The 25,623-nt window shown below is 36.3% G+C and overlaps 1 protein-coding gene across 1 annotated transcript in view; it reads right to left on the reverse strand.

The window, feature by feature from the left end:
• The window catches only part of LOC142349165 (uncharacterized), a 96,136-nt gene that overhangs the window by 64,986 nt on the left and 5,527 nt on the right, over window positions 1-25,623 (reverse strand). Inside the window, exons 5-8 of the mRNA XM_075400579.1 lie at window positions 23,563-23,748; window positions 22,171-22,380; window positions 10,603-10,851; window positions 9,631-9,852 (exon numbers count right to left, since the gene is read on the reverse strand). Of these exons, the coding sequence (XP_075256694.1) occupies window positions 9,631-9,852; window positions 10,603-10,851; window positions 22,171-22,380; window positions 23,563-23,748 (867 nt within the window). The remainder of the gene's footprint in view (window positions 1-9,630; window positions 9,853-10,602; window positions 10,852-22,170; window positions 22,381-23,562; window positions 23,749-25,623) is intronic.

Consider the following 25,623-nt stretch of genomic DNA (forward strand, 5'->3'; position numbering starts at 1 on the left):
CATCAAAAACTCTACCTATGTTGTAAGATAGAAATAAATCAAAATCATATTTAGAGAAATTTTCCGTCACCCCGACCAGCAAATTACAACACTAACAGCTCACTGGTAACCTCAATATAAATTTGTGTTCAAGAAATCTGCAGATATTAATGTACCTTTTTGTAACACGACAGGATCTGGAGGGTTGTAACTTGAAGCTGTCAACGTGAAAATAAAATTGGTCACGTCGCCCACAAAAGGCACAGTTAGATTGAACTCAAACTTGAAAAGGATTGTGTTCCATTTTTTCGATATAAGTAAAAAAATGAATATTTTTTAGCGAGATGAAGTCTTATGAATGGTTCAAAAAAATAAATATTTTTAATTACTATAAAACCTAGTGGCGATTGGAATTTTTATGACACAGTTTGGTTTAATTTTTTTTCAAACCCCAAGCACTTATTCTCTAATGAGATCCCCGCGTGTGCAAAAATGGAAGTTTATGCGAACCATAGAACGTTTTTACAACCATACAATCCCTATGGAAGGAGATTTTTAATCCATTGGCTAATAGAAAGCTTTAATTACCCAATACCAAAAATACCCAATGCGCTAAAATAACCAGTTTCACAACTCCAGTTATTAGTTCCGGTTGATCTTTTCATTCGATCCACATTCTGACAAGCGAATAACTTTCAGACAAGCGAATAACTTTCAGACAAGCGAATAACTTTCAGACAAGCGAATAACTTTCAGACAAGCGAATAACTTTCAGACAAGCGAATAACTTTCAGACAAGCGAATAACTTTCAAATAATACAGTTGACCTTTCTTCTTTTGAAACATTGATCGATTTTACACTTATGCAGACACAGCAAAAATAAACTTGACCTTTTTCATTCAAAAATAGAGAAATTGCAATGTCTATGACAAACTCTGATAACATTCAACTAGAAAGCCAGGAGCATTTCAATCTAAATGAAGAAACTGATCCTTCATTACTATCCCTAACTGAATGGGTTCAACTAAAAAAGGAAACTTCCTACAAATTATATCTTGACTTACATCAAAGATTACAAAAAAAGGAAAAATTTATTGAAAATGTGCTCGTTACTTATCAGCGACAACTGCAGGACAAATCATTGGAACAGTCAACTACTGAAGGGGAGGGCACAACCAACCCTGAATCAAAATCTCGAAAAAACCAGATTTTTTCAGAGAAGGTCAGAGATTTTGATTTAATCCCCCTCAAACAAGAACAATCAAAATTGGTTCTGGGTAGCAGCATCATTGGTAAACTAGAAAGTGATGCAACAATTCCACTGGATACAGCAATCCATGCCTACCGTGGGTCAACCACCAAAGAGAAAATAAAAGTTGTGGAAAAATATGAATGTGAAAAACTTAAAACTCTAATTCTTCAAGATGGAACAAATACTGTTTCAAAATTTCATAAAAGCTGCGATGAGATTTTAGATGACATGTTCAGCCTTATTGAAGCCTGTAAAATTAAGTTCCAGCCTGATGTGTTCGTAGTCATGGAGGTAATACCGTTCAAAGAAACTGACTACAATAGATCTAAAAACAATTTAATTGATGAAGTTAATGCGGCACTTAAAGAAAGATTGGCATCTCTTGGTGAAATTTTTGTTTTGCTCAAGATGTATGATTTAATACGCTCAATTCCCTCCTTCAATCCAAAAATCAACCATTAAAATTTCCTGTATCATGACAATGTACATTTGAAATACAATCATGGCATTCTTTTCCTTAAAAATCATCTTCTAATGTTTTTACTTCAAACATCTACTGGCATATGTGATACTGATAAATTCACCAACCGGAGCTAAAAAAATGAATAATAGATTTCAAAAATTTCAAGAGCAGTACTGGTCGAATACAAGTGCAAACCCTAATTTTAACTTGAATAATCATTACCGTTATCAACCATATTAGTAATATTAAAATCATAAAATGCCGAATAAATTGTAATTTTCTGTTGTACTGAATGAATTGGGTCTCAACTGTTTTGTTAAGAATAATGTTTTCTAACAAGATATGTTTAATAATCTTAAGATTAATGTTGCTGAGTTCTCAAGTGACTTCCTCTTTTCCCACGTCACTTAACTCAATAGCAGTTCCTACTCGAATTTGGTCGGTGACCAAATCCAGGAGCAAGAAGCAAGCTTTAAAATCACTAAAATTTTCTTTTGCCTTAATTAACTTATATTTTTGGCTTTACATTAATAGTATCTGGCAGCTACTTTTGAGGTCTGGAGATATTGAAACCAACCGTGGGCCAATTAAATCGATAAAAGACATATTCCTTGATTGCGAAACTTATTCAGACAACTTGAAATTTCTTCATTTAAATGTACGGAGCATAACAAGGAAACAACTTCAGTTAAAAAGCCTAATGAATGATGTTGGCGCTAACTGCATCTATGGTCTGTCTGAAACATGGCTAGATACAAAGATTGACAATAATTTGGTAAACCCGGACAAAAAAAACTGTCTTGTTTTTCGAAACGATCGGGTGAGTTCAAAAGGGGGAGGTGAGTTAATTGTTTCTAGGAAACTTAACCCAAAATTATCTAGCTTTCAACCTTGATCTAGCTTTCAAAAGTACTCTGTTTGATACTCTGTGGGTTGAAATAACTTGCCCAAAGATCAAAAAAGTTTACTTAATAAACATTTCTTATAACCCAAAAAAACTTCTTTACGAAGAATTTCTCGAGCAGTCTGCTAGATCAATTTATAGAGCAATTACTGAGAACAAAACAATAATTATGATGGGAGACTATAATATAAATTATTTGGAAAACAAAGAAAAGCAGAATCCAGAAACAATCATTCAACCGTATGATCTAAATGTGACTAATAAGCATCAAGCAACTAGAATTAAGGACGAATCGAACTCACTTATAGATTACATTATTATCGATGGAAACAAACCCCTTCTTTATAATGAAATTTTTGACTCTCCAATACAAACAGATCATTTTGCTCAATTGATCATTCTTGCCACAAAGCTTAGCAAGAACAAAGTAATTAAAAAACAAATTTATGATAAAACGAATTATAGCCCAAAAGATTTTAACCATTCTATCAAGCAATTAAATTGGAAAAATTTTTACTGCTCTACAGTTCCAAGTGAAATGCTACGTACATTTGAGCAAAATCTTGAACAGCAAATACTCCTCCATGCGCCAATCAAAACAATTTTTATAAGAAACAACAAATCAAAGTTTTCCCTTGCCAAACGGTTCATTTCAAAAAACACACGTAGCAAAAATCTGCTTAGAGAGCAATGCCTCAGTTCGGAATCTTTCCACGAGTATTTGAAATTGAAAGCCGAAGTGTGCGCTGGCTATGAAAAAGATTTTGAAAAATTTCATAATCAATTAATTGAAAGCTCAACTGCAGAGCGCAAGAAATGGAATTTGATCAACGAAGTAAGAAACTCCGTGAAAACGACATATACGGTATACTCTTTAAAAAACTCTTTCAATGAAATTATTACAGAAAAAACTAAAATAGCCAGCTTGCTTAATTTAAAATTCAGCAAATTAGGAGAATTTTTTGGAAGTAGGAACTATACTGTAGATCTGCCTATGGTTAGGCAAAAAAACAACTTTTCGTTTAGATTTGTTACTAAGTTTGAATGTCCTAAAACGCTTCTTGCTCTTGGAAAATTCAAACCATTGGGTCCTTCTACCATTCCCTCATGGGCATTGCGAGACGCAGCTAGTGATCTAGCTGAGCCTATTTGTTTTCTTTTGAATGAATTTATAAAAACAGAAACATTCCCTGCTGAACTCAAAAGAGCCGACATCACTCCACTTTTTAAAAAAGGAGACCTTGATGATCCTCTAAACTATCGACCAATTTCGTTAACACCAGCATTAGCAAAAGTTTTTGAATCTCTTATTAAACAACAAATCGATGAATATGTTCATAAGAATGCCCTGCTTTCTAAAACACAGTTTGGTTACAGAAAAAAATTTTCTACAACAGATTCTCTCGTTTAGTTAACTGAAAAAATACGATGCAACAAAAACGAGAAAAAAAATTACTGCAGCGGCATTTTTAGATCTATCAAAAGCTTTTGACTCCATTAATCACAAGCTCATGATTCAAAAGCTTTCCATTCTTGGATTTTCGATACCAGCTCAAAATCTAATTACGAGCTATCTTTCAAACAGAACACAAAGAGTCATAATCAATAATGTTAAATCAGGTTGGATTGAAGTGGCTCAAGGAGTTCCGCAGGGAACAGTCTTAGGTCCACTCTTGTTCAATCTATATGTTAACGATCTTGGCAACTTTTTGTCATGTGAAACAATACAATACGCAGATGACACAGTACTATTAAGCTCTCATGATGAAGTTCTCAAATGCAAAGACGAACTTGAGAAGAACATAGAAAAAAGCATACAATTTTTTAAACTACATCACCTCAAGATCAATCCGGATAAACCAGAGTTTATTATTTTTGGTAGTTCTAATCCTCATGACGAAACGACATTAAAAGTGGGAGACAAATTAATAAGTTCGAAAGCGGAAATCAAATATCTCGGTGTTAATATTGACAAAGACCTCAAATATAAAAAACAAAAAAAATTATTTTGTCAAAAATGGCCCAGGGCATTAAATGCATACATGCACTCAGGAACATAATACCCACTGGTTACAAAAAAATTATTTTGAACGCTTTTGTTCTCAGTCATGTTCAATATTCTTCTGTTTTACTTGCAACCATCAATCAAAATCTTATAACGACATTAGAAAAGCAGTTAAATTGGACCATCAAAGCTTGTTTTCACAGACAGAAGTTTGACTCATCCTCAGATCTTAAAATGAACCTTGGTATACTACCTATTTCTTTGCTTTTTGATTACAGGGCTGCAACTTACTGCCATAGTATCTTGAATAAAAAGAAGCCTGCCTTCTCAAGCTCAGCTTTGAAATTACCAACCGCAAGTTTTTATATACACGAGCGAACTCAAAAAATTTTTACCCAGACAATTTCAAAATGCAATTTGCATGAAAAAAGTATCATTAAAAGAGGTATTCTACAGCACAAATCTTTCCCAAGAAATTATTTGTCAATGTCATACAGTCTTGCAAAGAAGAAATATAAGCTGTTTTTTCTTAATGAATACAAGAAGGACCCAAATAAAACCCAACATGGATCAATTACTTGGAAACATTTTAAATTCAATTAAATTTCTTTCTGTTTTACATTAAATTTATGTTACTGTCGTCCCTCCCCTCCAATACAAATGACTTCTCTATTGGATCGATATTTTAGTTATTATAAATTATTAGTTTCTCTTTTGTAATTATCAATATTTTACACTGCCTATCTCTGTAAATTTTGCTACGACTGAAACATTTACAGATATTAGGAGAAATACAGTGTTCCTTTTTTTTCATTCTCTACAAAATAACAGTTGGTATTGAAAGCAAGTCTCATACTAAGTGGATTCTTTATTCCATTTTTGGTTTTTATGGTTTCATATCTTGAGGTAAACTGTCAGGTGAACTAGTCTTGCATTAAAACTTGTTAAATAATTAAAAACGCATTACTCAGACCCGGGAAAATCATTATTAAGTTTTGAAAGATCTTGTCTTCAATCTTAACAATTCTCAAAATTTCGACTTAGAGATTTTATTATGTTGTTATGAAATTTTAAATGTATTTTAATGGGGTAGTATATTGAGCAGATTTTGGGAATTAGGAACATTTGTTTTATTTCTACTTTGGCTAATTTGTCACACCATATTGGGAAAATTGGATATTATTCAAACATCCTCCTGACTTTAAAACACTATCAAGTTTTTTTTCCGATGAGAATCTAGTCCAAAAACTAACTTACTCAAATATATTTCTGTGAAAAGACGATCAACAGTTTTTAAAGTGTTTGGCTCAACTTTCGAAACAAATTAAACTATAATTAAAAAACAGTTTAATCTCTTGGTAGATACAACTTGGTTTAAAAAATACTAAGGCTCAATCAGAACTCAAAAGTTCAGATCCGGTCCCAAAAAGTCCTCATCAGGTGCCAAGATATCCTTATCAGAACCCAAAAGTCCTTATCAGAACAGAAAAAGGTCCTTATTAGAACCCAAAAGTCCTTATCAGAACAGAAATAAGTCCTTATCAGAACACAAAAGTCGTTATCAGAACAGAAAAAAGTCCTTATCAGAACCCAAAAGTCCTTATCAGAACCCAAAAGTCCTTATCAGAACAGAAAAAAGTCCTTATCAGAACCCAAAAATCCTTATCAGAACAGAAAAAAGTCCTTATCAGAACCCAAAAATCCTTATCAGAACCCAAAAGTCATTATCAGAACAGAAAAAAGTCCTTTTCAGAACCCAAAATTCCTTATCAGAACAGAAAAAAGTCCTTATCAGAACACAAAAGTCCTTATCAGAACAGAAAAAAGTCCTTATCAGAACCCAAAAGTCCTTATCAGAACCCAAAAGTCCTTATCAGAACAGAAAAAAGTCCTTATCAGAACCCAAAAGTTCTTATCAGAACCGAAAAACGTCCTTATCAGAACCCAAAAGTCCTTATCAGAACCCAAAAGTCCTTATCAGAACAGAAAAAAGTCCTTATCAGAACCCCAAAAATCCTTATCAGAACAGAAAAAGTCCTTATCAGAACCCAAAAGTCCTTATCAGAACAAGAAAAAGCTCTTATCAGAACCCAAAAGTCCTTATCAGAACCCAAAATTCCTTATCAGAACAGAAAAAAGTCCTTATCAGAACCCAAAAGTCCTTATCAGAACCCAAAAGTCATTATCAGAACAGAAAAAAGTCCTTTTCAGAACCCAAAAAATCCTTATCAGAACAGAAAAAAGTCCTTATCAGAACCCAAAAGTTCTTATCAGAACCGAAAAACAACCTTATCAGAACCCAAAAGTCCTTATCAGAACCCAAAAGTCCTTATCAGAACAGAAAAAAGTCCTTATCAGAACCCCAAAAATCCTTATCAGAACAGAAAAAAGTCCTTATCAGAACCCAAAAGTCCTTATCAGAACAAGAAAAAGCTCTTATCAGAACCCAAAAGTCCTTATCAGAACCCAAAATTCCTTATCAGAACAGAAAAAGGTCCTTATCAGAACCCAAAAGTCCTTATCAGAACCCAAAAGTTCTTATCAGAACCGAAAAACGTCCTTATCAGAACCCAAAAGTCCTTATCAGAACCCAAAAGTCCTTATCAGAACAGAAAAAAGTCCTTATCAGAACCCAAAAGTCCTTATCAGAACCCAAAAGTCCTTATCAGAACAGAAAAAAGTCCTTATCAGAACCCAAAAATCCTTATCAGAACAGAAAAAAGTCCTTATCAGAACCCAAAAGTCCTTATCAGAACAAGAAAAAGCTCTTATCAGAACCCAAAAGACCTTATCAGAACAGAAAAAAGTCCTTATCAGAACAGAAAAAAGTCCTTATCAGAACCCAAAAGTCCTTATCAGAACCCAAAAGTCATTATCAGAACAGAAAAAAGTCCTTTTCAGAACCCAAAGGTCCTTATCAGAACAGAAAAAAGTCCTTATCAGAACCCAAAAGTACTTATCAGAACCCAAAAGTCCTTATCAGAACAGAAAAAAGTCCTTATCAGAACCCAAAAGTCCTTATCAGTACAAAAAAAAGCCCTTATCAGAACCCAAAAGTCCTTATCAGAACAGAAAAAAGTCCTTTTCAGAACCCAAAAATTCTTATCAGAACAGAAAAAAGTCCTTATCAGAACCCAAAAATCCTTATCAGAACAGAAAAAAGTCCTTATCAGAACCCAAAAGTCCTTATCAGAACCCAAAAGTCCTTATCAGAACAGAAAAAAGTCCTTATCAGAACTCAGCAAGTCCTTATCAGAACAAAAAAAAGTTCTTATCAGAACCCAAAAAACCTCATCAGAGTTCAAAAAGGCCTTATAAGAACAAAATCCCTTGTCCAATTTCAACTGCATATCAGTTGCTGCTATTTGACCATCTCCAAAACAAGGATCCACTGCAAGATCCTGATTGTACCAAGTCCCCTCGACAAGGTCATGAAAAGGAATGACCGTTATATTCACCACTTTCCCACAATATAATTTTTCCAGAATTATATCGACATGTCCGGTGAAGCCCCGGGTTTCAGGTTCCGGATCAGGAGCAATCTGGAACTGAATCCAGGTGTACAGATCAGATGTCATTGTGTAGTTGACTTGAATGTCATCATTTGCAAGTTTTGTAAAATTCATCGTTTCAATTTTTGCAACCCCAATTTCAAACTGAACAAAGTTGCCTTCAATTTCGCTGACTGTTTTGATTTTCAAATACATCCCAAAATATTCCAGTCCAAATTCCAGAACAAAGTTTGGCTCGAATTCTTTTGTTCTGTTCATTTGAACCAAGTTTTGCGTATCAACTATTTCGTAGTAGATGGAAGTTCCAAACCCTTCAATATATAGTTCAAAACTCATGTTTCGGTTATCAATAATTGCTCTGGAAACCAACTCTGGATCGGACGGTTTTATCGAAATTGTTGTCGAAATCCATTTTTCATCGGATCCTGCTTGGACTCCAACGTCAAATTTATATGTTTGACCAGGTTTCAGGTCCTGGAATTTGTAAGTTGACAGGCCTGGGAATTCGAACACTTCGGGATATGATTGCGGGACGAACTCATTATCGGAGGAAATTTCCGCAATCAAAATTGAAAATTGTCCCTCGAGTGAAATTGAGAAATTAACCGACTTTGAGTCGAAAGCGATTGAATCAAAACTCGGGTCAGCTAGCAAAGTTGTGATTTGTATTTTTCTCAGAATTCCGAACTGTACCAGAAAATACGGCTGCACTTTGATTTCGTAACTCGTTCCGGGTTTCAATCCGTTCACAGTTTGTTCACCTTCAAAGTTTTGTGAGTGGTTCATTGCGATGTCGGCGATATGCGGCGGGTCGAAGGTGATTATGACTAACGAATTAAGTTTGTTCACTGACCAAGTCAAATGGACAGAATAGCGCGAAATATTCTTTGTCTCGAGCTGAGTAATGCTCACTTCTACGGCTCCTGAAAACACCAAAAAGGCCAAAAATTTCCTAGGCGTTAAGACCAAAAAATTGAATAAAGGTAGCTCTTGTAGGAACATTCAAGCTGTGAATTGAGATTTGGTCAGACTTCATCCTGGTTATTGGTCAAACGGGTTTTTTCCATTACCCCCCCCCCCCAAGAATTTATACCAACCCTCCCGCATGGTATATTAACGGTAATTGGGGGCTACACGTTATATGACCGGTAGCAATAAGCGCGCGGGGGGGGGGGGGTTATAATGTGAAAAAAGAGAGAATTTCCTGGATTTTGGGTTTTTATATAATTAATTATACTGTTTAGTTTTCATCGGTATTAGTCCAGTGAGAGTGGGGGGGGGGGGTCCGATCAGAGGTCAATTCAGTTTGAGCTGGATTGAAGTATGAGCATTAAGAACCTCTAAAACTCAAAGAATTGTGGCGACGAAAATTTCACTTGTGCATGGACCCCGTATTCACGCTACAATACCTAAAAAGGGGGAGGGGAAAAATTTCCGTTTTCATCATGTTGAAGTCTCTACTTGGGGGTTATCTTTGAGCTGGAAAGAAATAAAAATCTGTTTCAGAAACTAACGCTCAAAAACTTCTGCTCCACAAACGTAAAGGTTGTCTCTGATCGAATTCTTCTCAGATTCAAGTACTGATATCTTCACATGAGTTGATGTCCTGTTTTCGTCATCTTCACCACACTGGGTAGATATCCAGGCACCTGGGAATCCGCCATCCAGATTCCCGCACAGATCACAAGAGGAGTCTCGGAAGCACTGGAACGTCTGAATGGACCTCATGGCTCTGGCTACAATATCCAAAGTAAAACTCACTATGAAAATTTTGTGTAAATTATTTTTTGGTTTTATAGCTGAATTCCATTCACTGACCCCAATTCAAAATAATATGCTACTATACTGCAGATTTTATGTAAAAATTAGATTGCGCGAGAGTAAAATTTTACCAACTAAACTGACTAAGAGCAAACTGCGAGAGCACCCCCCCCCCCCCCCACACACACACATACACACACGCACACACACACACACACACATATATATATATATATATATATATATATATATATATATATATGTATGTATATATATATATATATATATATATATATATATATATACCCACCAACACAAAAAGCTAAAACGCTCAGTGAGTATACATTTTTTAAACCGTCAAGAGCACATACCATTCTCGAACGCACAATACTTCGGTGCAAATTATGTAAAACAAATTCCGATCTTTTCTGCCCCCCCCCCCCAGCTCTATATAGCTGTTAAATTTGCACCCCCCAAGATCTAATTTTTTGCAAATCGTAAGAGCGATAATTGCATTTCATTGAAAAAAGAGTGTCTAGGTAGATTGAAGGCGCTTTTAAAATAGTTTCCTTAAAATTTTTAAAAAATCAGGCCCTTATTGTAGCCGATAACACCAAAAATGGTCTAATAGAGAACTATAAAAGGGATACAGAAAAGGAAAGAGCAATTCATTTTCCTTTGTGATAAACTTGGACAATATTTTTTAAACTACATTTAAAATTCACCCGATTGATGGTTAGGCAGCAAAACTTGAATGAACCCGACAAGATTTGGAGGATCGAGATTCACAATTATGTCTGGATGGGACATATCTCTCGATGTTTGATCTAACTCGACAACTTTTATGCAGTCATCCAGTTGAACTTTGTCGTTGTGGTCCATGACTTTGGCCAGTTGTCTGTCCAGGTAGTCTGATTGATATCCAGAGTAGGACCCTGGTCCTAATGTGACAACTTTACTTCCAGAAGGAGAGACTAAAAAACAGACGAAATTAATTAACTAACATATACCACATGTACCACGTGAAGCTAGGAATACATTATAATTATAATTTTCGGTTCAGTTAACTTAAATTATAGCTCATCGAAATATTAAGCGTAATTAACTGTTCAACCAAAGTTCTGAAAATAAAAATCATCATCAACTATCTATTTTAGTTTGAGCCCAGGTTCAGACCTTAATTCTAATGAGGGGGGGGGGGGGGGGGTACTGACTATAAATACACGTACAGCACCTAGTTAAGGTTTAGGTAAAAATTTTCCTCATATATAGCGCTCATTGAAGGGCATTTTAACAACTCTCAGTTTGTTGAAAGAGGCAATGAAAAGTCCTCATTTTTCTATCTCACTTTTCCCAAACGTTAGCTGATGTGAAGTAATACTTGTCTAGGTGTCATATAACGTATATTCGCCCCCCCCCATATTACCGTAAATACCCTTGATGGGAAAAGCAGCTACATTATTTCTAATTTTGAAGGCTATCTTTCCTATTTAGCGACAACTGAATTTAAATTTTATGCCACATAAACGTTTTTGCTTTGGAAAAGATACATACGAATACATTAAATGTTTAAATGTTTAAATGCTTCCTGAGTTTAAATGCTTAAAATTTCAATCAAAAAGCAAATAATGAACATTGTATTTCATTTTCATTGACATCATATGCTGCTTAGTCATAAACTATTTTTTTCTTTGAGGGCAAAATTAAATGCTTAATATTTCCGTGATACTTCCCTGTTCTTAACATCGTAATGCAACATTGTCGTCTTCTGAATTTCTGCTAGGCTAAACAGTGAGGGGACTCTCTCGCCCAGAAGATCGATCAAATAAAATAAACCAAAGATTTTGAATTGGTGAAGCAAGCGTTAATTTGTTACTCTGCTTTTTCCCCTCTTCCACTCTTGCAAGCTGTTGGAAATTAGATTGCCTTGAAATAAGTTAATTCACAATGGGGATCGTAATATCAATTCTAGTTATATGGACAACGAATGTAGGAAAACTTGCACATCAATGAAAAAGACAATTTCAAGACAATTTATAATAGTAATTAAAATAATAATAATAGTATCCGTGGTTCACTTCCCAAATGAACTAAATCAAAAACGCTCACAGTATCCCAACTGTTCTTGCCATTACAAACTTCCAGAGTTCAATCTTTCTCTGAATCTCTTCCCTGCTTTTCACACTATCTTTTACAGTTTAGTCCCACAAAATCTCCAAAATCTGCCTCTCTCTCTCTGCCAAAATTTCTCTGTGTCACTTCAATTTATACTCAACCAATACGCTCTTATCTTAAGCAAAAAAACTTTAATCTCCTAAGTAAACAATGCAACTTACACTTAAATTTGTCACATTCTGTGGGAGGGCTTTGTTTGCTATGCAAACAACCAATATCAAATTATGCTCTGTCATTCAACTGCTAGCAACCATTGTCCAATTTTCTTCTTATCTTAAGTACACGACTTTTGGACTCTTGTGTAAACAAACCCACTCCGCTTTATCTCATCTTAATTAAATACACTCTTGGAACTTAAGTAAACACCGTAAGTCATTCTGATAGATTGATACATCCGCAGGGGGAGTTCCCTTCACTAAACAAACAGATTTACGTCAAAGTCCGCGGTCCTTATCGCCCTTATTTGCGCACACAAATTTGGCGCCAAGTCAATTTTGTCGCTTTTTGTGATTCAAAGACTATCGGTCTCCATGGGTAAGTATATCGCTTATTCATGCTTGCTAAAGCTAAGGTAATGGATTGGTATGCTTTTGCCAGCATTCCGTGCAATTCCCCATACAAAATTAGTTAAAAACCGAACTTTCGCAAAAACCCAAAATTTGACCTCTAGAGGTCAATTAGAGGTCAATAGTCGAAGATGAAGGGGCAATTTGGTGAAAATAACTATTGGCGCGGAAAGTCCTACCATAGTTACACCTACCCACCAATTTTTATCACCTAACTCTTAATAGAACACGAGCAATGCCCGCGCACACTTTTCATCGACCTCCCGGATGACCCCAAATTTCCAAACTTAATAACTGGCGAAGTAGTGGTCACAACGTCTTCGGGTAAAATTTTCTAGTAACTATAGGGTGCCACCAACTTGCCTGCCAAATTTCATGACCAACGGATCAGCCGTTGCGAGTCGTTTGCAATTTTTGCAATTTTTCTCAGGTTATCACATTAATACCATTTCAAAGCCATTCGGCCGCTCAAAATGGCCAATTTCCGGTTTTCGACACTCGGGTCGTCCCGAAGCACCGACTTCAGGTTGGATTTTGGGTGTGAAATTATCACCAATCGAAAGCCCTTGAAATGTTACACTAACCCTCCAAAGATCATAGGGCTACTACCAATACTCCACGAGCAATTCAAATTTTACGTTCCGCAGCAGCGGCGTGCGCTAGTACCGTGCAGGTTGGTGTGGGGTCAAACCTGACATTGAAATCGGATTCCTCGTACCCAAATTAGTCTATCCCCCAATTTTCAGGTCAATCCGACGTCAACTTTTCGAAAGTATACTATTTCAATTTAGGTGCTAACTACTTTCCTGTGATAATTACCAATATACTCAAAAATCGCCATTTTACATCCTAAACCCTTCCCAAAATCATGCAAAAACATTAATTCATACGTGCAGGACATTACAACTGATTAATCGCCTTATTTCTGACTCAAACATTCATATTTCACAGTAAAATACCTAAAAACCTTCAAATCTCACCACTTCCGGTGTCAATAGCTAGAGGGTGGTCGGTCGGATTCGCCTGAAAATTATTTTCGCAATAGAGAACCACTAGGGGTACCTCCCCATCATTGACCAGTTATCAACCAATAACTCCTTCACATCCAAGGGGGGGTCGGACTACTTTTTACCGGTAGGGTATTTGGAAAAGTGATAAATTGCCTTCTAATTTACTATAAGTCAACAAAACTCTAATAATTTTCTTCCACAACTTTCTAAACCAGTTCCATGATCATCCAATATCTTACTGCACCAGTACATGTTAGTACGACTGCTTTATACCGTTAATTCATCCATACACTATCAAATTTTTACTTAAATTATCAAAAACCGTCGAATAACCCCCTTTCCCGTGCTAATGAATCTGATCGAAGAAAGTTTAACCGGCCGTTCATCCCTATTATATTTGGACAATCATTAGAGGAAAATCCCCACAAAGTTTCAAAAATCCAATGACGAATAAAACTTACAGTTGAGGGTACAAGGTTTGGGGATGTCCATTATTTTGTAAATCCGAAATCACACTTTTAGTTTGGTTCAAATTGAAATTCCAATTCTGTTCAAGGTATCTAGTTCACTTCAATTATTCGCTCTCTAGTTTTCTTCTAAAGTCCAATCACTCATTTCGATTTTGGCCTGATAAAAAGACACAACTTTGCTAAGTAAATGAAATATATCGACAGCTTAATAGGCTTCTGTTCATCAATTTGTTTGTGTAAGATATATCACTCAACTCCCCTCTCTGGCGCCTTCAAAACAATAACCCTTTAAGAAAGAACGCTTAACTCAAACACCTAATTAACTTGTCTAAATTGACCTCAATTATTTGACTTAACTAGCGCTATCTGGTTATGAAATTTCTATTGATTTTATTCTTATGCGTTCTACACTCCTCCCTCCTAGATTATTATTCTCCCGAATAATTGCAAAACCTTATCCTGACCCGATTAACTTACTCCTACGTACTTTAGTAATAGTCGACCTACGGAATTGAACCACTTATGTTTAGCTCCGGGTTAATACAAATTAACTGCACCAAAGTTTGAATAGCGGTTGATTAAATCAGATTGGAAAACACTCCTGCAATTTCACATTTTAACATATTTTACCTAATTCATCAAAATTGATTTTTGATCAAACTCTATTGCCTCTGACAAACATCCTTCCCGGGAACCCCAAAATCACTAAAAAATCAAATCTAAAAATAGATCTACGAAATCAACACATTTCCCTATATCATCTTTTTTTTAAAAAAAAAAATTTCTCTACGGCTATAGTGCTTGATCAAATTATCCTAATAAATTAGATTAAAACAAGTTAGGCAACAATTGGGATAAAAAAAACTTGAATAACTTAGCTGTCAACGTCCCTCTAATCATACACTCGTGCATCTGTTCATGAAAACCTTCTTCCTCTGATGCTTGAATGGATGTCCACCTCTTCGTCCACTGTAGCTGCCATTTCTCCTGTGATCCTGCCATGACTGCGGTCCTGATGCTTCCAAACGGCTCCACCTCTCTTTCCGGCTCAACGATCGTTTTTCCAGCAACAGTTTTGCAATCTCCGGAAACCGCGATGCAATCCTCCTCTCCACTTTTTGCTCAACTTCCATCGAGATCCCTCTAGAGTCCTCCCTCCTAGGCTGTTGATCATCATGAACCCAATCGCTCAACCCTGTAGCCATTGACTTCTGATAGTATTGCCCTGTTCAGTCAGCTCAAGCACTGTCCCCTTGATGCTCATCCATTGGTTCGACCGAAACACTACCATTAAGCTGAATTTCATTCAATTGCGATTGCACCCATTCCTCCAGCTCCTTTCCCAAGTGTGCAAAATCACTCCAGTCACCTGCTTCCTTCTCGTTTTGACCCTTCTGTGTTTCAGACACCAACTGCCGATCAATCCCTCCAGAACTTGTCCAATTCTCCAAAATGTCCACAGTGAACTCAGTTGTACACATTTTTGTCTCATCAGCCTCGTCTGTCGCATTACAGAACTTCTGGTATGACCCTCCTGTCTTGAACTCCATCAAGGCCCAGGCTTCCAACATATCGTCTCTGCTAGCTTTGACACCACCGCCAAAATTGATCGCTAATGCAGTTACATTTTTGCATGCTACTGAGTACAAACTCGCGGCAAAACTTGTCTCGCTTCTCGCATCGTTGTCATCAAATTTCTCTACATCCAAAAAATCTGTATCCGAATCATCTTCAAACAAATAGTCATCATCCGACTGTTCATCGCTTAGTTCCCCAGACTCTGGTGACAGTACATAACTCTTTTCCATAGCATGATGCTCAACTGGTCCACAAGACTCAACACTCCGCTCGATGACTTTTCCTTCTGTCGGAAATTTTCTGAAACCACTGTTTTCAAACTCGCTTACCGCTGCTCTAGAAATTTCTTGATTTGTTTGACCACAAACTTCCTCCGTGAACTCCGCCTCATTTCCGTTTTGCACTTCATCGCCGCAATCTGGAATTTCACTAAAAGCTTCTTTTCTTGAGACACCACAGCTGGACCCAATGCCAAACCCTTCAGAACTTTTGCCGGGCGGCCGAATTTCATCAATTAAAGAAACGCCAGCGCTACTTTTTCTATCAATCACCTGCCTTTGAGAACACTGCTGTCGCGTTCTCTGATCCATAGTGTCAATAGTGTCACTGGTTTCAATGAAATCTGCCCTATTTCCCGCTTTCCCTCTAACGAACATATTATAGCTTCGCTCATAAAAAAATGGATTGTCGGACAATCGTATGTCAAACTGATACAACGTCTCTGTCAGTGTCCATGCTTGCTTCCCTGGAGTCGACCGCCAATAACCTCTGGGTAAATCACTTACTGCATTCAAGGCCCACCCACACAATTTTGTAGGCAACCACTTCATCATCTCTTCTTCCATCCATCCCAGTTTCATGCCAGTGCTCAAATAATGTTCGCGCCAAACCTCCCAAACTTCGTAGCCTGGTGAAGGAAAGCGCTTTACCAATTGATTACCAAACATAATCAACCTATTGGTAAGTCAAATCGCAAACATAAATCAACTGTCGGTGTGCTCTCAGCAGTTTCTCCGACGAAAAATACGCACGCTCTCGAATTAATCAGAAAATAATCCACAGCAAAAAGTAACAAAGAAACGAAGCCCACTCAGGAGCGCCACTGTCGTCTTCTGAATTTCTGCTAGGCTAAACAGTGAGGGGACTCTGTCGCCCAGAAGATCGATCAAATAAAATAAACCAAAGGTTTTGAATTGGTGAAGCAAGCGTTAATTTGTTACTCTGCTTTTTCCCCTCTTCCACTCTTGCAAGCTGTTGGAAATTAGATTGCCTTGAAATAAGTTAATTCACAATGGGGATCGTAATATCAATTCTAGTTATATGGACAACGAATGTAGGAAAACTTGCACATCAATGAAAAAGACAATTTCAAGACAATTTATAATAGTAATTAAAATAATAATAATAGTATCCGTGGTTCACTTCCCAAATGAACTAAATCAAAAACGCTCACAGTATCCCAACTGTTCTTGCCATTACAAACTTCCAGAGTTCAATCTTTCTCTGAATCTCTTCCCTGCTTTTCACACTATGTTTTACAGTTTAGTCCCACAAAATCTCCAAAATCTGCCTCTCTCTCTGCCAAAATTTCTCTGTGTCACTTCAATTTATACTCAACCAATACGCTCTTATCTTAAGCAAACAAACTTTAATCTCCTAAGTAAACAATGCAACTTACACTTAAATTTGTCACATTCTGTGGGAGGGCTTTGTTTGCTATGCAAACAACCAATATCAAATTATGCTCTGTCATTCAACTGCTAGCAACCATTGTTCAATTTTCTTCTTATCTTAAGTACACGACTTTTGGACTCTTATGTAAACAAACCACTCCGGTTTATCTCATCTTAATTAAATACACTCTTTGAACTTAAGTAAACACCGTAAGTCATTCTGACAGACTGATACATCCGCAGGAGGAGTTCCCTTCACTAAACAAACAGATTAACGTCAAAGTCCGCGGTCCTTATCGCCCTTATTTGCGCACACAAATTTGGCGCCAAGTCAATTTTGTCGGTTTTGTGATTCAAAGACTATCGGTCTCCATGGGTAAATATATCGCTAATTCATGCTTGCTAAAGCTAAGATGATGGATTGGTATGCTTTTCCCAGCATTCCGTGCAATTCCCTATACAAAATTAGTTAAAAACCGAACTTTCGCAAAAACCCAAAATTTGACCTCTAGAGGTTATTTAGAGGTCAATAGTCGAAGATGAAGGGTCAATTTGGTAAAAATAACTATTGGCGCGGAAAGTCCTACCAAAGTTACACCTACCCACCAATTTTTATCACCTAACTCTTAATAGAACACGAGCAATGACCGCGCACACTTTTCATCGACCTTCCGGATGACCCCAAATTCCAAACTTAATAACTGGCGAAGTAGGGGTCAAAACGTCTTCGGGTAAAGTTTTCTAGTAACTATAGGGTGCCACCAACTTGCCTGCCAAGTTTCATGACCAACGGATCAGCCGTTGCGAGTCGTTTGCAATTTAAAAATTTTTAACGAGTCGTGGGTGCCGAAACCCGAAAAATCCGAATTCGTCAAAATTGACCGGGGTGATTATTTTTTGTCACTAACTGTCTCAGGTTATCACATTAATACCATTTCAAAGTCATTCGGCCGCTCAAAAGTGCCAATTTCCGGTTTTCGACACTCGGGTCGTCCCGAAGCACCGACTTCCGGTCGGAATTTGGGAATGAAATCATAACCAATCGAAAGCCCTTGAAAAGTTACACTAACCCTCCAAAAATCATAGAGCTACTACCAATACTCCACGAGCAATTCAAATTTTACGTTCCGCAGCAGCGGCGTGCGCTAGTACCGTGCAGGTTGGTGTGGGGTCAAACCTGACATTGAAATCGGATTCCTCGTACCCAAATTAGTCTATCCCCCAATTTTCAGGTCAATCCGACGTCAACTTTTCGAAAAAATACTATTTCAATTTAGGTGCTAACTACTTTCCTGTGATAATTACCAATATACTCAAAAATCGCCACTTTACATCCTGAACCCTTCCCAAAATCATGCAAAAACATTAATTCATACGTGCAGGACATTACAACTGATTAATCGCCTTATTTCTGACTCAAACATTCATATTTCACAGTAAAATACCTAAAGACCTTCAAATCACACCACTTCCGGTATCAATAGCTAGAGGGAGGTCGGTCGGATTCGCCTGAAAATTATTTTCGCAATAGAGAACCACTAGGGGTACCTCCCCATCATTGACCAGTTATCAACCAATAACACCTTCACATCCCAGGGGGGGGGGGGTCGGACAACTTTTTACCGGTAGGGTAATTGGAAAAGTGAGAAATTGCCTTCTAATTTACTATAAGTCAACAAAACTCTAATAATTATCTTCCACAGCTTTCTAAACCAGTTCCATGATCATCCAATATCTTACTGCACCAGTACACGTTAGTACGACTGCTTTATACCGTTAATTCATCCATACACTATCAAATTTTTACTTAAATTTTCAAAAACCGTCGAATAACCCCCTTTCCCGTGCTAATGAAATTGATCGAAGAAAGTTTAACCGGCCGTTCATCCCTATTATATTTGGACAATCATTAGAGGAAATTCCCCACAAAGTTTCAAAAATCCAATGACGAATAAAACTTACAGTTGAGGGTACAAGGTTTGGGGATGTCCATTATTTTGTAAATCCGAAATCACACTTTTAGTTTGGTTCAAATTGAAATTCCAATTCTGTTCAAGGTATCTAGTTCACTTCAAATTTTCGCTCTCTAGTTTTCTTCTAAAGTCCAATCACTCATTTCGATTTTGGCCTGATAAAAAGACACAACTTTGCTAAGTAAATGAAATATATCGACAGCTTAATAGGCTTCTGTTCATCAATTTGTTTGTGTAAGATATATCACTCAACTCCCCTCTCTGGCGCCTTCAAAACAATAACCCTTTAAGAAAGAACGCTTAACTCAAACACCTAATTAACTTGTCTAATTTGACCTCAATTATTTGACTTAACTAGCGCTATCTGGTTATGAAATTTCTATTGAGTTTATTCTTATGCGTTCTACAAACATATTATTTTTAAGGCTGGAAAATTTTGACTTTAATTTGATTAATCTGACACAACGTATCACTTTTGCCCACAATTGCGTTTGTATTGAGAGGGTGAAAATAAAAAAGAAAGAAGTCCACAAGACCGAACAGAAACGACGTTATAATTAGACGGAATCTTTAGTTTCTTCGGTTTGAGAAACATATGACCAGCATTTTCGGCGTGAAGTGTAAGGCTGGTTGATTTTTTCTGAATAAAAGTTTCAGTAATTAGTTTGTAGTTTATTCCAAAACCAATGTAGTGGAATTAAATAGTATCAGTTTGTTCAAATTAATTTTTTGTGATATTTTTTTCCCAGATGTCGAATTATTTTTCTGATACTCCTTCCGTAGCTTGTTTACAAGGCTAAAAAAACTTAAAATTTTGTCTCTAAAAATATAAAAAGGTATCATACTTTTTGAACATATACAGAAGATTACTTCATTAAAATACTGTCAAGGAGTTTTGTTATGAGCATACAAAAACTATTTTTCTTATGATATTTTGATGTTAAGACTTTCGATCGCTTCCTGAGTTTAAAACCAACATACCGACAGCTGCCGACAATTTAAAACTGAACATACCAACAATTTCCTATTATGAAAAACAAATAAATAGAACGAGGGTCTCTTTTGATTCAAAACCAAAGATATCGAAGAAAAAAGTAAAGGGTTCGTTGTTTTTGTTCAATTAAAACCGAAAACACCGAGGCCGTTCTTACTTTTCAAATTTGCCATTTCTGGAAAAGTAAATCAAATCACATAGCAAAAAGAGTGAATCCTATAATTTCTGAGATTGTCGATTTTCAGCTGTTTTGATCTAATGATATGACATTAATGGGAAAAAAACTACTTTTTAAAAATTTCCTCATAACAATTTTCGCAAAGTCATTGTTTCAATTAACCGTGCAAACTTATTGAAAACTTAGTTCTCCTGCGAATACACAGATTGCAAATGGTAGAAAAAAAACCACAGATTTATAGTTAAATTGAACGAATTAATTCAATTTAACTATAAAATTGCAATAACGTTTGCCGAAAAATATTTTTTGCTGCACTTCTCAGCCATTGAAAATGGCATCTCTTATAATAATTTTATATGAGATCTTCATCTGTAGTTGATATATTTTAAGATATCACGAGATGATGAGATATCTTATAAAAGAGAGAAATAGTTAAAAGATGCAATATTCATTTAGCCTACGATCTTATAGAAAATTACATAGCGTACAAGTCTCTCTTAAGACATTCCAGTTAGTGATTTAACTCATGAGATTACGGAAATATTTTGAGAGATACTATAAAAGTACATTGTTGATTGACCATGGCTAATGCAAAAAGGGGCTGCGAAATAAATCAGTAAGAAAAATAACCTTCCGCGTCTGACTGTAATAGAAACCTCCAGTAATCTTCCTTGCTAAAATTGAACATTGTTTTTCATCGTTTTTCAGCAATGATAGTTTGATATCAAATCTCAGGGCCTGCGATATGGTTTTTGCTCGCTAAGCATGGCATGCTAATTTCTATAAATGGTTAGCTCTTTAACAGTCAAGTTGGTTTTATTTCTGTGGCGAGTTTATTTCGAAAGGATGTCCCGGTTCGAGATGTCGAAGCGAAAAATCGCTAAAAGCTGTACGATTTGTGATGAATTTGAGTAAGAATGTAAGATTTGCGCTCAATGCGATTAATGCGGTGAAATAAAATTTTTCACCGCAACCAGCAGAATGCTGTGAAAAAATTTTAGCGCTATCAGCAAAATGCGGTGAAAATTTTTTTCAGCGCTACAGGCAGAATGCGGTTAAAAAAAATTTCAGCGCTATCAGCGGAATGCGGTGAAAGAAAAATTTTTGCCGCTACCAGCAGAATGCGGTGAAAACAAATTTTTCAGCGCTATCAGCAGAATGCAGTGGAAAAAATTTTGCACCGCTACCAGCAGAATGCTGTGAAAAAATTTTAGCGCTATCAGCAAAATGCGGTGAAAAAAATTTTTTCACCGCTACAGGCAAAATGCGGTGAAAAATATATTCACCGCTACCAATAGAATGCGTTGAAAAAAAATTTCACCGCTAAAATTGCAAACCTTACAAATATTCACCGTAATTTCAACGCTTATCTTAAAATCTCTGGAAATATCAAAAAAGTAAGTAACAAATGGCGCAGTGGAATAAGAATAATAAAAGATATGCAGGAGGTGAGTTGTTGGAACCCGTGTACAAAAATTTTTTTTTTGGAAGAAATCCGGTGAATGCGGTGCAAAAAAATTTCCCCGCCAAAAACTGTAAATCTTACAAAAATTTACCGCTTTTTTCGCATTCAACGCTAAAAGCTGCGGGTGAAAAAATTGCAGTGAAAAGAATTTTTTCACCGCTATTCACCGCTGCTAATCTTACAATATTTTGCGAGTTTGAATGATACGTACCATTTTGAGCAAGAATTTCAACTTCACAAATTCCAATTGCAGAACCATCAGTAGAGACTATTTTCACACTACTTCCAATCTGTTCACACATTACAAAATTCCACCCAGGTAGACCATTCAGTTTTATTCCTTCCTCTTTTCCATCACAGAGAAAGCAGCCATTGACTTCATCGCAAATCTCCACTTGCAAATTGGGAGTTTCTAAGTTTGCTGAAAAATGCATCTATGCTGCAGGTACACTCGAATCTGACTCTCGTAATATTTCAGTACTGTATCACAAAAATTCATTATGATTTTTACCATCACCAGAGTTCTGATCACTGCATGAAATAAACGTTTCATGTTAAAATTCAAAGTAAAATTTTTATCTAAGGACGAGCACAACGAACTCCGATTATCGTAAAAAAAAAGAAAATAAGACTATGAAAATTGCTAATCACATATAAATTTAAGGGAAAAAACGTAGCAAATAGATCTTGAATTACAAAGCAAGAATTTTCCTTGATGTAATGCTTACTTGTAATCTAATGACAGACTTGTGTACGCAATTAATTTTTCTTAAAGATAAAGTCTGCTACGTTTTCTCGCTTAAGTTGCAATAATCGGTAATTAAAATTACGGTAAGCTTTTTTACAAGTGATTGAGAAGAATGCGTGTGTTAAGATTGCTTGTGAGATTCGCTTACAAATGAATGCAAATTTGCGCTTTAAACATGTGGTCAAACAAACCGCTGATGCTGATTTTCAGCTTTCCGTTTTGCTAAGTTTTTGGTCGTCATCGTCAAAGAATCTAAAAAGGCCACTGGTCAAGCTCAGATCGATTTTTCGGACGCCTATTTAGCGAGCATCCCGCTAGATCTCGACACTTATCTTAAAAAACTCTTTCACTAAACATTTGACAATCTATCTAGAATGCGGCTAGATTTTAGCAATTATTTGGCAATATTTTCTATGGATTGGTGGTTATTTATCAAAGTTCTTGCCTTATTCAACTGCTATCTTGCAGGAATTTTTAAGGATCTTTTCTGTTACACAATTTGTATTTCTGTTATGTGAAACTTAACCCCCCCCCCCCCCCCCTCATGAATATTATAGAGTGTCTGTGCACATAGCCAAATTTGGGTCAGAACCAGATGATACCAGATGAGAGATTGTATCATAAATTATTCTGCGGAAAGGTTCCACGAGTCCATATTTCAGTAATAAAAGTTTTTTAACCTGTTTTTTAACCTCAGCAACAAAAATTTTCAGTTCAGGGGGAACAAAACACACTTGCCTTTGGTAACGTTTGAAAAAATTAAGCTTAGTCCTTAATATTATTCAGCGCAAGGTATAACTGCATTTTCCCTAAATTTGTTTTCATCAAATTGGAACTAGATTCATTTCTACCCACCTGCGAGGGAATCTCGTCGGTTGTAAAACCCCACAGCTTTAACATAGTGGCGATCGCCCAAGTTTAATTCCATTATCCAATATTCTAAAGCCGGGTTCCTTGCAGTAAACTCCACACAATGCTTTGAATCAAAAAGGTACCCAATGTCGTGTTTGTTCAGGTCAAATAAGTACTGCAACTCGCCTCCTGAATTTGAGCAACAACAAATTATTAATTGGCAATTTTTTAGAAAATGAAACTATCTAATTAAAAAATCTTGGTTCATAAACGATCAATGTTATCAGTTCAAACCATGCAATCACCCATGCAATCACACTCGTTTCCTTTTTGAAAAATTGTTTGAGGTAAAACTTCCTGTTCTGGGCAATCAAATTTCACCTGCCACTGAGTTACAGCTAGTATGATAATGCAAAAAATTTTGAGCTCCCCACTCATTGGGTGAGTCAAGGACTTATCAGTATAGATTGTCTCCGCTCATGGATGACACACTATTCAAGGCCGACTCGCCTCTTACTTTCTGCAACAAGGATTCAAAGATTTGCCTCAGTTTCATATGTGTCTATAAATTTATGAGGAATTACTTTGTTATGAGGAAAACGGTTAATATAATAATGTGGGGGAATAATATGAAAAAAGGCAGCTGAGAACAGGCCGCAGTAGCCTAATGCTGTTCCGCTGCAATTATGCAGGAACCAAAATTTTTATTAATAATATTAATAAAAAAACTAAATATATTTTTGGATTCACCCAGACATATTGAGTCTATCCGCTGTTGATGCGGGCAACTCAAATAAGGCGCTTATCTGATTATTGACGCGTTGATTTCGCTGGAGTTCCTTAGTTTAAAAAAAACTTGACAAACGAAATGATCTTAGGCCTTAACCATGTTCCGTCGAAAGATAGATCTGCAACAGTGCTCAATGATTTTTTTGTTGAAGTAGGACCAAATTTGGCAAAAAATTCAAAAACAACTTTGAAATATCTAGCATACCACTGAACGAAAAATCTTTGTTTCTAAGCAAAACAGACAAACTAGAAGTATTTAATGAATTAAAACATTTGAACAACAAGAAAAGTCTGGACACTTTTTGACTATCAATTTTTTTTTAAGATTGTGTCAGAACAATTTCAGAACAACTCAGTCAAATTGTCAACAAATGCATCGAGGAGGAAAGCTTCTTACTTTTTCTTAAAATTGGAATAGTGATACCCATTCATAGGGAAGGACCAAAGAATGAAACCGGAAATTACCGACCCATCTCCTTACTACCAGTAGCGGGCAAACTTTTTTCGAAACTTTTGCACAAAAGAATTTTAGATTTTCTTAAAACGCATAAGGCATTGTCAGGGAGGAAGTTGGGCTTTCTAAGTAAGCGTTCAACAGTTGACGCAATAATCGAAACTTTTGAAGCACTAATTGAACGAAAACAACAGCATAAACCATTCCAGTGCACGTTATTTGATTTATCAAAAGCCTTCGACACGGTTGATCATCAGTTGCCTCTAGCTAAATGTGAAAGATATGGCCTCAGAGGTACAGTAGGACGGTTACTACGCTCTTTTCTCTCCAACCGCAAGCAATTTGTGCAGTTTTCCGACAACTCATCAAATATGAGAGACATTACACATGCTGTACCTCAGGGATCTGTTCTAGGACCAGTTCTCTTTCTTTTGTACAACAATGATCTTCCGACGATTGTCAAAAATTGTGAAATAACCTTATTTGGTGTCAACGCCAAGATTTTTGGAGATTATAATGAAAACAGTCATCTTGTAGTGCTGAAAAAAATTTTGGAAAGGAAGAAAAGCAACAAACTTACACTGAACGAAGATATAACACGGTTCATGTAGGATGGAAAAAAAGCTGAACAATCAGACTATCTCACCTGGAATAGCGCTGAAGTTCAAGCTAAAACAGCTGTGAAATATCTTGGCGTCCTCATTGACTTTCGACTTGACTTCAGAGAACATGCAAATTTTATTGAAAAACAATGCGCAAAATTCCTAACTATTTTATATCAAACACGCCATTTTCTAGACAAAAACTTTCTAGTAAAAATT

Source organism: Convolutriloba macropyga, chromosome 11 (genome assembly GCF_964194025.1).
Source record: "Convolutriloba macropyga chromosome 11, txConMacr16.3, whole genome shotgun sequence".
Taxonomy (NCBI): Eukaryota; Metazoa; Xenacoelomorpha; order Acoela; family Convolutidae; genus Convolutriloba; species Convolutriloba macropyga.